General features: G+C 48.6%; 1 protein-coding gene across 1 annotated transcript in view; it reads right to left on the reverse strand.

Moving 5' to 3' along the window:
* LOC143276692 (glycerophosphocholine cholinephosphodiesterase ENPP6-like) overlaps nt 1-12,500 on the reverse strand; it is a 47,158-nt gene that overhangs the window by 9,912 nt on the left and 24,746 nt on the right. The window contains exons 3-5 of the mRNA XM_076581329.1: nt 9,421-9,569; nt 7,438-7,603; nt 320-612 (exon numbers count right to left, since the gene is read on the reverse strand). Of these exons, the coding sequence (XP_076437444.1) occupies nt 320-612; nt 7,438-7,603; nt 9,421-9,569 (608 nt within the window). The remainder of the gene's footprint in view (nt 1-319; nt 613-7,437; nt 7,604-9,420; nt 9,570-12,500) is intronic.

The raw sequence follows: 12,500 nt of genomic DNA on the forward strand, positions 1-12,500 counted from the left end.
GCCAGGACGCTGCCCTGCTTCAATACACACACACACACACACATGCACACACACGTCCACAAACAAACAAACACACACACACACACACACAGGCATAGACACACACACACACACACATATATATATATATATAGACAGACAGACAGACAGACAGGCAGACAACAGACACAGAGACAGACAGACAAAGATATACAGAGACAGACAGACAGACAGACAACAGACATAGAGACAGAGACAGGCAGACAAACAGACACAGATAGACAGACAGAAAGACAGAAACACACACACACACACACACACACACACACACAAAACCCACCATGTGATTTTTCCCAGGTTTGGCATACACGCTGGCAACAGCCACGTCCGTGAAGACAGTGTCGTAATCCGAAGGCGACAACACGTCATTCAGGTTAATGACGCGTTTCCGACTGATTGACGTCATCCCGTGATCGGAGACGATCATCAGGTTGACGTCACTGAGGGAGGGCGTAGCCAGACTCTCGGCGAGGTAGCCCATCAAAGGGTCAAGGTCACCGATGACTTGTTTGATCCGGGGGCTACTGGGTCCGTACTGGTGACCCAAGGAATCGATCATTTCGAAGTAAATTCCTGAGGAAAAAAACAATCATTTCATTTTTAATTCTATAAATCAAAACACAACACAACACACACACACACGCACACTGATGATGTTGTTGAACAGTTAAATGTAGAAAATTAACTTGGCTTATTGGTGAGTATAGATTATTCACAGGCATTTGATAGAATTTCAAAGGATTTTATGATTAGTGCATTTAAGAAATTTGGCTTTGGTAGCGACTTTATTCAATAGGTAAAAGTATTTATGGCTAATACTCAAAGTTGTGTCACATACTGTGGTTGGATATCAGAGTATTTTCCCGTAGAATCGGGAATTCGTCAAGGATGTCCCTTTTCACCGTTAGCTTTTGTTCTCGCCATTGAAATTCTAGCTATAAAGATACGTAGACATATAAAAAGAATAGAGTTAGGACAACCCGATGATAATTTGTTCCTTAGATTACTGAAAATAGCTATGTATGCAGATGATGTTACTTTATTTTTGCAGGATGAACATGATATGTTACACGTGTTAAACATATTTCAAGATTTTTCTAGGTTTTCAGGGCTTGAAATAAATCGCTATGAATAAGTTGCAATGTGGCTAGGAAGTAAAAAAGATTGTACTGGTACTTTTTATGGATTTCTTTGGAGGAAAAAGATTAGAATTCTTGGCATTTTTTACGCCAGCAATACTTCTGCGTCCTCTTTAGAAGAGAACTGGGTGTACAGAATTGAGAATAACAAAAGAATTATTCATTCATGGGAAAAGAGAGACTTAAGTTTAATTGCAAAGATAAACATAATAAAAACTGTTCTTATTTCCCAGATTGTTTACATTATGCAGGCTTTCATTATTCCAGAAAAGGTACTTACATCGATCAATCAAATACTCTAGATTTCTTTGGCGTAAACAGAATTGCAACAAAAAAGCTTTTGAGAAAGTTAAGAGAAGTGTAGTATGCAGTGATTTTGAACAGGGGGGGCTAAAGATGATTGATGTTAGGCAAATGCAGTCAGCGTTTCTTTTGCAATGGGTGGTGCGTCCTTGTAGTGCAGGAGAACACGAAAAATGGGTTCATGTACCCAGGAAAATGTCTGTTAATTTTGGTGTATTTAATATATGTTTTTTCACAAACGTAAAGAGTACTGTATTTAAGTATTTGCACTTGGTTAATTCTCAGTTTTGGAGGATGGTTTTGCAAACATGGTTAGATCTTAATGTGCACGCAGGTGAAACACCATATTTAAACCTATTATGGAATAACAGACACTTAAAGTATCAGGGAAACGTTCTTTTCTTTCCAGATTGGGTCAGGGGTGGGTTAATACATTAAAAGACATGTATAATACTCATGGCATTTTTACCTACAATGACATATGTTTGAAAATCGGAGTCCCCAGCAAGAATATTGGAGTACAATGTTGTTGCTGCTGCTGTTCGACAGTTCACCTCTGTAATAAATGAACAAGAGAGGTCTGACATCGACCTGTCAAATATTCCTCCTTTTTGTGGTAAGAAATTACTCACTTGTAAAGACTTTAGATTAGTATTGTGCAATAACAACTACTCCATACCATGTGCCATCAGGTTTTGGAATCATAAATTTGGTGTAGATCTGAATAAGAAAATATGGAAGATTCCCCGTCTATGTTCAAAAGAAACACGTTTAAGAGTATTGCAATGGAAAATCTTGCATAATATTTATCCTACTAATATCCTGTTGTGTAAAATGAGAAAGAAAGACAACCAAAGGTGTACCTACTGCCCAGAAGAAACTGATTATATCGAGCATTTCTTTTTTCATTGTCCGCCTGTCAAAGTATTTTGGGAATATATTAGTCAATACATATTAATTGAATATAATGTAAAAGTAATTTTGTCTGAAACTGATGTTTTGTTTGGGATACCAGTCCTACACAAGACCCAGGACCATGCACTGATGCAAATCAATCATATTCTTCTGATTGCCAAAATGTGCATCTACTAGTATATATAAGAAAACTGAATCAAAATTACCATTGTCAATATTTGAAAATCAGCTTAGATATCGTAAGATTTGTAAGATTTCATAATATAAATTGCTTGCATGCACGCAAACACACAAAAACATACACGCATATGCATATACATGCACGCACACATACACGCATACCCTGGTAAGTATTGGCTTTTATCGCTTGCTGGGAATGGAGTGAATTTCTTGCCACTTTAAACCTTTCCTATGACCACTCTTCCTAGCTATCCCTTGTTCGCTTTCGCTTTACCTTTCGACTGAATAAGGGACGGCGCCTTCTGGGAGAGATGTTCAATGGAAAGGATGTGCCCTACCACTTCTAACTCCGCATACACTGTTACATACATGCACTTGGTCAACAAAACCACTGAAGTGTAAACAAATGTAAACATTAAATGGGAAGATAGGGTCGGTCCATGTTATGATACAGATGACATATGTTTTATTCATTTATTTGTTTATATGTCTATATTGGGTTAAGATAGAGAGGGAAGAGAGAGAGGATGGATGACACAAAAAGCTTTAATATTAAACAACTCACACAAGGGCAACAATAAACCCAGACAGATGTAATCACTTGTCATACATGTTTAGAATGCATACATCAGAACACTAGAACATCAAAAAACCCTGGCAAATGTACACAGACATCGAATATTCCTAAAATGCATGCCTCAAGACACACTGGGGCAATTCCTGCGCCAGACGATAGGGGAAAGAATGAAAGTGATTAGCTAAGATGTGTGGGGGAAAGTGGTGCAAAAAAACCAAACAAAACAAAACAAAAAAACACCAACACACACACACACACACACACACACACACACATGCGCACACACACACACACACACACACACACACACACACACACACACACGCACGCACACACACACAACCCCTCCCCCACCCCTTGTCCCTCACAACAAGAAGAAACGGCAACAAACACCCTCTCCTCCCGCCCCCACACCCCCATCCCCTACACACCTAGAAATACACCCCCCACCCCCACACCCCTATCACCTACACATCTAGAAATACATCCCCACCCCCACACCCCCATCCCCTACACACCTAGAAATACACCCCCACCCCCACACCCCCATCCCCTACACACCTAGAAATACACCCCCCACCCACCCACACCCCCATCCCCTAAACACCTAGAAATACACCCCCACCCACCCACACCCCCATCCCCTACACACCTAGAAATACACCCCCCACCCACACCCCCATCCCCTAAACACCTAGAAATACACCCCCCACCCACCCACATCCCCATCCCCTAAACACCTAGAAATAACCCCCCACCCACCCACACCCCCATCCCCTAAACACCTAGAAATACACCCCCCACCCACCCACACCCCCATCCCCTACACACCTAGAAATACACCCCCACCCACCCACACCCCCATCCCCTACACACCTAGAAATACACCCCCCACCCACCCACACCCCCATCCCCTACACACCTAGAAATACACCCCCCACCCACCCACACCCCCATCCCCTACACACCTAGAAATACACCCCCCACCCACCCACACCCCCATCCCCTACACACCTAGAAATACACCCCCCACCCACCCACACCCCCATCCCCTAAACACCTAGAAATACACCCCCCATCCACCCACACCCCCATCCCCTAAACATCTAGAAATACACCCCCACCCACACCCCCATCCCTTACACACCTAGAAATACACCCCACACACATCCCCATCCCCTACACACCTAGAAATACACCCCACACACATCCCCATCCCCTACACACCTAGAAATACACCCCCACACACACCCCCATCCCCTACACACCTAGAAATACACCCCCCACCCACCCACACCCCCATCCCCTACATACCTAGAAATACACCCCCACCCACCCACACCCCCATCCCCTAAACACCTAGAAATACACCCCCCATCCACCCACACCCCCATCCCCTAAACATCTAGAAATACACCCCCCACCCACACCCCCATCCCCTACACACCTAGAAATACACCCCCCACCCACACCCCCATCCCCTACACACCTAGAAATACACCCCCCACCCACACCCCTATCCCCTACACACCTAGAAATACACCACCCAGCCACACCCCCATCCCCTACACACCTAGAAATACACCCCCCACACACACCCCCATCCCCTACACACCTAGAAATACACCCCCCACACACACCCCCATCCCCTACACACCTAGAAATACACCCCCCACACACACCCCCATCCCCTACACACCTAGAAATACACCCCCACCCCCACACCCCCATCCCCTAAACACCTAGAAATACACCCCCACACCCACACCCCCATCCCCTACACACCTAGAAATACACCCCCCACCCACCCACACCCCCAATCCCCTACATACCTAGAAATACACCCCCCACCCACCCACACCCCCAATCCCCTACACACCTAGAAATACACCACCCACCCACACCCCTATCCCCTACACACCTAGAAATACACCACCCACCCACACCCCCATCCCCTACACACCTAGAAATACACCCCCACCCACCCACACCCCCATCCCCTACACACCTAGAAATACACTCCCACCCACCCACACCCCTATCCCCTACACACCTAGAAATACACCCCCCACCACACCCCCATCCCCTACACACCTAGAAATACGACCCCCCCCCAGCCACACCCCCATCCCCTACACACCTAGAAATACACCCCCGACCCACACCCCCATCCCCTACACACCTAGAAATACGCCCCCCCCCCCACACCCCCATCCCCTACACACCTAGAAATACGCCCCCCCCCCCCCCCCAGCCACACCCCCATCCCCTACACACCTAGAAATACACCCCCCCCCCCACCCACCCACACCCCGATCCCCTCATGGCCTGGCTTCGCTGACGAAGATCTAGGAAGGGCGTTGTCCACGTCTGATGCAGGCACGCACATGGCTGACAAGGCCAATGCGGGAAAAGCAGAGTCGGCCAAAGCGGTTGCAAGGGAAAGTCTGGTCTGGGTTCGCGGCTGCAGCGTCGTGGTTCTTCCTCCTTCTGCGTTTGTCCTCAAGGCTGGCCCTGCGGTTGTTTTCGAAGGAGGAGACAGCTTGGTGGATGGTGCGTCGCCAGGTCTCTCGATCAGCGGCTACTGCGGACCACTGGCGATGGTCAATGTGACAGGCACCGAGAGCTTTCTTCAAGGAGTCTTTGTATCTCTTCTTGGGTGCTCCTCTGTCACGGTGGCCAGTGGACAGTTCGCCATACAGCGCGATCTTGGGCAGGCGGTGGTCCTCCATCCTGGACACGTGCCCTGCCCAACGTTGCTGGGTCTTTAGCAGCACTGCCTCGATGCTGATAGTCTTTGCCTGCTCCAGGACCTCGACATTTGTGATGTAGTCACTCCAGTGGATGCTGAGGATGGTGCGAAGGCAGCGCTGGTGAAAGCGATCAAGCAGTCGTATGTGGTGCCGGTAGGTGACCCAGGTTTCGGAGCCATACAACAGGGTGGGCAGTACAACAGCTCTGTACACGCTGATCTTTGTGTCTTTCTTCAGGTGTTTGTTGTTCCACACTCTCTTGTACAGCCTGCCGAATGCGCTGTTTGCCTTTGCAAGTCTGTTGTCGATCTCCTTGTCGATCTTGGCGTCAGACGAGATGGTGCAGCCTAGGTAGCTGAACTGGTGGACCGACTTCAGCTCTGTCTCACCGATGTTGATGTGAGGAGCGTGGAATTCTTCCCGTGGGGCAGGCTGGTGGAGAACTTCCGTCTTTTTCAGACTGACTTCTAGGCCGAAGAGCTGCGCAGCCTCTGCGAAGCAGGACGTTATACGCTGCAGGGCCGCTTCTGTATGGGCGACGAGGGCAGCATCGTCGGCAAACAGAAGCTCTCTGATGAGTTGCTCCAGTGTCTTGGTGTGGGCCTGTAGCCGCCTCAGGTTGAATAGGCTGCCATCAGTGCGGTATCTGATGAAGATACCGTCGTCGTCGCCAAGATCTTCAGTGGCCTGTTGGAGCATCATGCTGAAGAAGATCGTGAAGAGGGTCGGCGCGAGGACACAACCTTGTTTCACTCCATTTCCAATTGGGAAGGGCTCCGAAAGGTCGTTGCTGTGTCTGACCTGTCCACGCTGTTCCTCATGTAGTTGGATGACCATGCTGAGGAATTTTGGGGGGCATCCTAGACGTTTCATGATCTCCCACAGACCTTTTCTGCTCACGGTGTCGAAAGCTTTCGTGGGATCGACGAATGTCGCATACAGTTCTTTGTTCTGTTCCCGACATTTTTCTTGTAGCTGTCTGAGAACGAAGACCATGTCAGTGGTGCCTCTGTTGGCTCTAAAGCCACACTGACTCTCTGGGAGATGTTCTTCGGCGATAGTAGGCACCAGCCGATTTAGGAGGACTCTGGCGAGGATCTTGCCTGCAATGGAGAGCAGAGTTATCCCCCTGTAGTTGGAGCAGTCCGACTTTTCTCCCTTGTTTTTATACAGGGTGATGATGACTGCGTCACGGAGGTCCTGTGGTAGTTTGCCTTGCTCCCAGCAGCAGACAAAGAGGTTGTGGAGTTTGGAGTGTAGTGCTGGGCCTCCATTCTTCCACGCCTCCGGCGGAATTCCGTCAACCCCTGCTGCCTTGCCACATTTCAGCTGTTCAATGGCCTTGACAGTCTCTTCTAGGGTTGGTAGCTCGTCCAGTTATAATTTCACTGGCTGTTTTGGGATGCGGAGAATTGCCGAGTCTTGATCCCCTACACACCTAGAAATACGCCCCCCCCCCCCACTCCCCCATCCCCTACACATCTAGAAATACATCCCTCCCCCCTCCCCCCCCCCCCCCCCACACACTGACCAACAACGTCGGCTTCCAGGTACTGAAACTGCGCCAGTCCCTTGATGATGTCGTTTCTGAAATCGTCCATGGAGGGCACTCCTGAATAGGGGCGACAGAACGTGGGTCGGGCCCCGCGGATCTCCACCTCGCACCCAGGCCAGTGGTACAGAGCGCAGGTTCGATTCTGTGGGTGGGCAGGAATGATAGAGACAGTGAGTGAGACAGGGAGGGATTCTGTGGGTGGGCAGGAATGATAGAGACAGTGAGTGTGACAGGAAGGGATTCTGTGGGTGGGCAGGAATGATAGAGACAGTGAGTGTGACAGGAAGGGATTCTGTTGGGGTGGGCAGGAATGATAGAGACAGTGAGTGTGACAGGAAGGGATTCTGTTGGGGTGGGCATGGGGTGATAGAGACAGTGAGAGTGACAAGAAGGGATTCTGTTGGGGTGGGCATGGGGTGATAGAGACAGTGAGTGAGTGTGACAGGAAGGGATTCTGTTGGGGTGGGCATGGGATGATAGAGACAGTGAGTGTGACAGGAAGGGATTCTGTTGGGGTGGGCATGGGGTGATAGAGACAGTGAGTGTGACAGGAAGGGATTCTGTTGGGGTGGGCATGGGATGATAGAGACAGTGAGTGAGTGTGACAGGAAGGGATTCTGTTGGGGTGGGCATGGGGTGATAGAGACAGTGAGTGTGACAGGAAGGGATTCTGTTGGGGTGTGCATGGGGTGATAGAGACAGTGAGAGTGACAAGAAGGGATTCTGTTGGGGTGGGCATGGGGTGATAGAGACAGTGAATGTGACAGGAAGGGATTCTGTTGGGGTGGGCATGGGGTGATAGAGACAGTGAGTGTGACAGGAAGGGATTCTGTTGGGGTGGGCATGGGGTGATAGAGACAGTGAGTGTGACAGGAAGGGATTCTGTTGGGGTGGGCATGGGGTGATAGAGACAGTGAGTGTGACAGGAAGGGATTCTGTTGGGGTGGGCATGGGGTGATAGAGACAGTGAGTGAGTGTGACAGGAAGGGATTCTGTTGGGGTGGGCATGAGATGATAGAGACAGTGAGTGTGACAAGGGATTCTGTTGGGTGGGCATGGGATGATAGAGACAGTGAGTGAGTGTGACAGGAAGGGATTCTGTTGGGGTAGGCGGGGATTCTGTTGGGGTGGGCATGAGATGATAGAGACAGTGAGTGTGACAGGAAGGGATTCTGTTGGGGTGGGCATGGGGTGATAGAGACAGTGAGTGTGACAGGAAGGGATTCTGTTGGGGTGGGCATGGGGTGATAGAGACAGTGAGTGTGACAGGAAGGGATTCTGTTGGGGTGGGCGGGGGATGATAGAGACAGTGAGTGTGACAGGTAGGGATCAGGTGGTGGTGGTGGTGGTGGTGATGATAACGACAACACAATAACGACGACAACGACAAGAACAACAATAAAGATGATGATGATGATGATGATGATGATGATGAATGATAATGATGATAATTCTGCTACTGCAACTACTATTACTACTGCTGATGATGATGATGATGACGATGATACTACTACTACTACTACTACTGCTACTACTACTGCTAAAAATTTTCTTCCTCTTCTCCGCATCACCGTTTCCATCAGCACTGCCACCACCACCATCATCACCATCACCACTATCATCATCATGACCACCACCACCACCACCATCACCATTATCATCACCACTATCATCATCACCACCACCACCACCATTATCATCATCACCACCACCACCACCACTATCATCATCACCACCACCACCACCACCACCACCATCATCATCATCAACTGCATCAGCATCAGCATCATTACCATTATCACCAACATCATCACCACCATAATCATCATTACCATCATCATCATCATCATCATCATCACCAACATCATCATCATCATCACTATTATCATCACCACCACCACCATTATCACCACCACCACGATCATCATTATCACCATCATCACCATCATCATCACTGACCTGTTTCTCAGCGGTGACCCACAGTGGCTCCCCCCTCTCCCACCAGTGAGCGTGGGCCTGTTCGGGATTTGAACCTTGGAGAAACGGTTCTTTCCTCGCCGCGTCAAACAGGAAGTTCTCTTTCGCCCTCTGTCCTTTGGTATGGAGGCCTGTGCGGGTCAAAAGAAAAAGAGAGAGTGAGTGAGAGTGGTATTGAGTGGTTCGTCTCATTTGTCACTTTTTTTTTCTTTCGTGTAAAGCGCACTGAACTCTTTTCCAGAGAGAAAAAGGCGCTATGCATATGCACATGTTGTCGTTGTTGCTGGGTTCCAGTATGAGGATTGTCATAGCCGGGGACGGTAGCGGGGATAAGCTCCCATCACCTATAAAGTGCTCCCATACGGCGTGCATCTCAAACAGCCTCTGAAAACCAAGCCCAGCTCCTGGCCTGCCCGTGTGGCTTAGCCTCTAAGCCCGGCGGAACTGCTTGTACTGACAGGAGACGGGACGAAAGGCGGGTCTCTGGCGCCTCAAAACCAGATGCTTCGGGCAGATGGAGCTCGTCAGCCTGGGAAGGCAGTCCATCTAGGGAAAGAAAAACCCTGACTCCAAACCTCCGCTGCCTTGCGGCATACCCGGTCACGGGAAAAACTTCGGGAGTAAACCCTGAGGGAAAATCCGGAGTTGGAGCCCTCAAGGCGGTTGGACGTTTCACTGACTTTCTTCCGGCAGCTCCTGCAGCCAAGCTGGTGCCGAACGTATCGCTCTTGTTATCACTTTAAATGCAATATTTTGCTGTTATTTCCCCCAAGGAGTGCATTTTATGTTTGGGTATATGCACGGAAAATATACCGAACACGCCCCCCGCCAACCCTCCCAACCCACCTCATTCCCCCGTCCCCCGCCCCTCCCCTCCTCCGCAACCCACCCCCCCCCCCCCCCCCTCCAAAAAAAGAAAAAGAAAAAAGAAAAGAAAAAAAAGTCAAACAACTGATAAATGAATTATACGTAGACCACAAACTTAGAAAAAAAGATTTTTTTTTTAAATCAACGTATCGCCCGCAACACATCGGATCATTAGAAAGTGAAGGAAATAAGTCATTATTCATGCAACACAGTATTGAGTTCTGCAGTGCAAGTGGTACAAATGTTTTCTTGAAAAGTAGGAAAGGAAATTTTACAAAGAGAGGCCGGAGGTGGGGGAATCAATCTATTTACTGGCTCAACATTCGGAAATAAATCAAATTTCCACGGAAATGAAAGGCCTCTCCTGAATCTGAAATTGTAGGACAAGGGAAGTGGTGGGAGTGAGGGTAGGGTGGGAGGTGGGGTTGCGCTCACGCTCACTCGTATGCACACACACACACGCACACACACACACACACACACACACACACACACACAGTTTCGTTAATTCAAAACTGCATACGCAAGCAAGAAAAGACCGGGGAAAAAACCGAATTAGAGAGAGAGAGAGAGAGAGATACAGACAGACAGACAGACAGACAGAGATAGAGAGACAGAGATAGACAGACAGAGAGGGACAGAGAGAGACACACACAAAAAGAAAGTGATACACAGAGACAGACAGACAAATAGAGGCTACACACACACAGACACACACACAGACACACACACACACGTACGCACACACGCACACACACGCACGCACGCACGCACACACACACACACACACACGCACGCACGCACACACACACACGCGCGCACGCACACACACAAACACGCACGCACACACACACACAAACACACACACACACGCACGCACGCACACACGGACGCACGCACACACGCACGCACACACACACACACACACACACACACACACACGTCGTAGGAAAATCGACAGCAAAACCAATCCCTTCACCTCATGCATTATTATTGGTACTGCCTCAGCCGTCAACTTCACACAGCACAGCTACCGTGAAGGAGACTTTCCACCTTGGAATCGCTAAACAACACGGACACCAAGTTCATTCCTTTTCGCTCCAGTTCTGTGCAGTTCAGCAAGAGTCTTATGATCGACTGGTCTATGTTAATCGCTGATGATTTTGTTCTGTGCTGTTCAGCAAGAGTCTTATGATCGACTGGTCTATGTTAATCGCTGATGATTTTGTTCTGTGCAGTTCAGCAAGAGTCTTATGATCGACTGGTCTATGTTAATCGCTGATGATTTTGTTTTGTGCAGTTCAGCAAGAGTCTTATGATCGACCAGTCTATGTTAATCGCTGATGATTTTGTTTTGTGCATTTCAGCAAAAGTCTTATCATCGTACAATGTCTTGCAGTCGCTGATGATAATAATAAAATCCACATAAAAGCAAGTCATTAATATAAACGGTTCTGTATACTATCATTCTATGAAGACTCCTCTGTCATACCTCGCATTGCTGTATATGATTTAACAAGTGGATGAGTAGTGACAGAGAGAGAGAGAGAGAGACAGACAGACAGACAGACAGACAGAGAACGACAGAGAGACAGAGACAGACAGACAGAGAACGAGACAGAGAGAGAGAGAGAGAGAGAGAAACAGAGACAGACAGACAGACAGAGAACGAGACAGAGAGAGAGAGAGAGACAGACAGACAGACAGACAGACAGAGAACGAGACAGAGAGAGAGACAGACAGACAGGCAGAGAACGAGACAGAGAGAGAGAGAGACAGACAGACAGACAGACAGACAGAGAACGAGACAGAGAGAGAGAGAGACAGACAGACAGACAGGCAGAGAACGAGACAGAGAGAGAGAGACAGACAGACAGACAGACAGACAGACAGGCAGAGAACGAGACAGAGAGAGATCCAGACAGACAGAGAACGACACACACACACACACACACACACATACACAGACAGACAGGCAGGCAGAGAACGAGACACAGAGAGACAGAGAGACAGGGAGAGAAAGAGTGACAGACAGACAAACAGACAGGCAGGCAGGCAGAGAACGAGACAGAGAGAGAGAGAGAGAGTCAGACAGACAGACAGACACAGAGAGAGAAAGGGAGAGAGACTGACAGACAGACAGGCAGGCAGAGAACGACACACACACACACACACACACACACACACACACACAC

Source organism: Babylonia areolata, chromosome 32 (assembly GCF_041734735.1).
Source record: "Babylonia areolata isolate BAREFJ2019XMU chromosome 32, ASM4173473v1, whole genome shotgun sequence".
Classification (NCBI taxonomy): domain Eukaryota; kingdom Metazoa; phylum Mollusca; class Gastropoda; order Neogastropoda; family Buccinidae; genus Babylonia; species Babylonia areolata.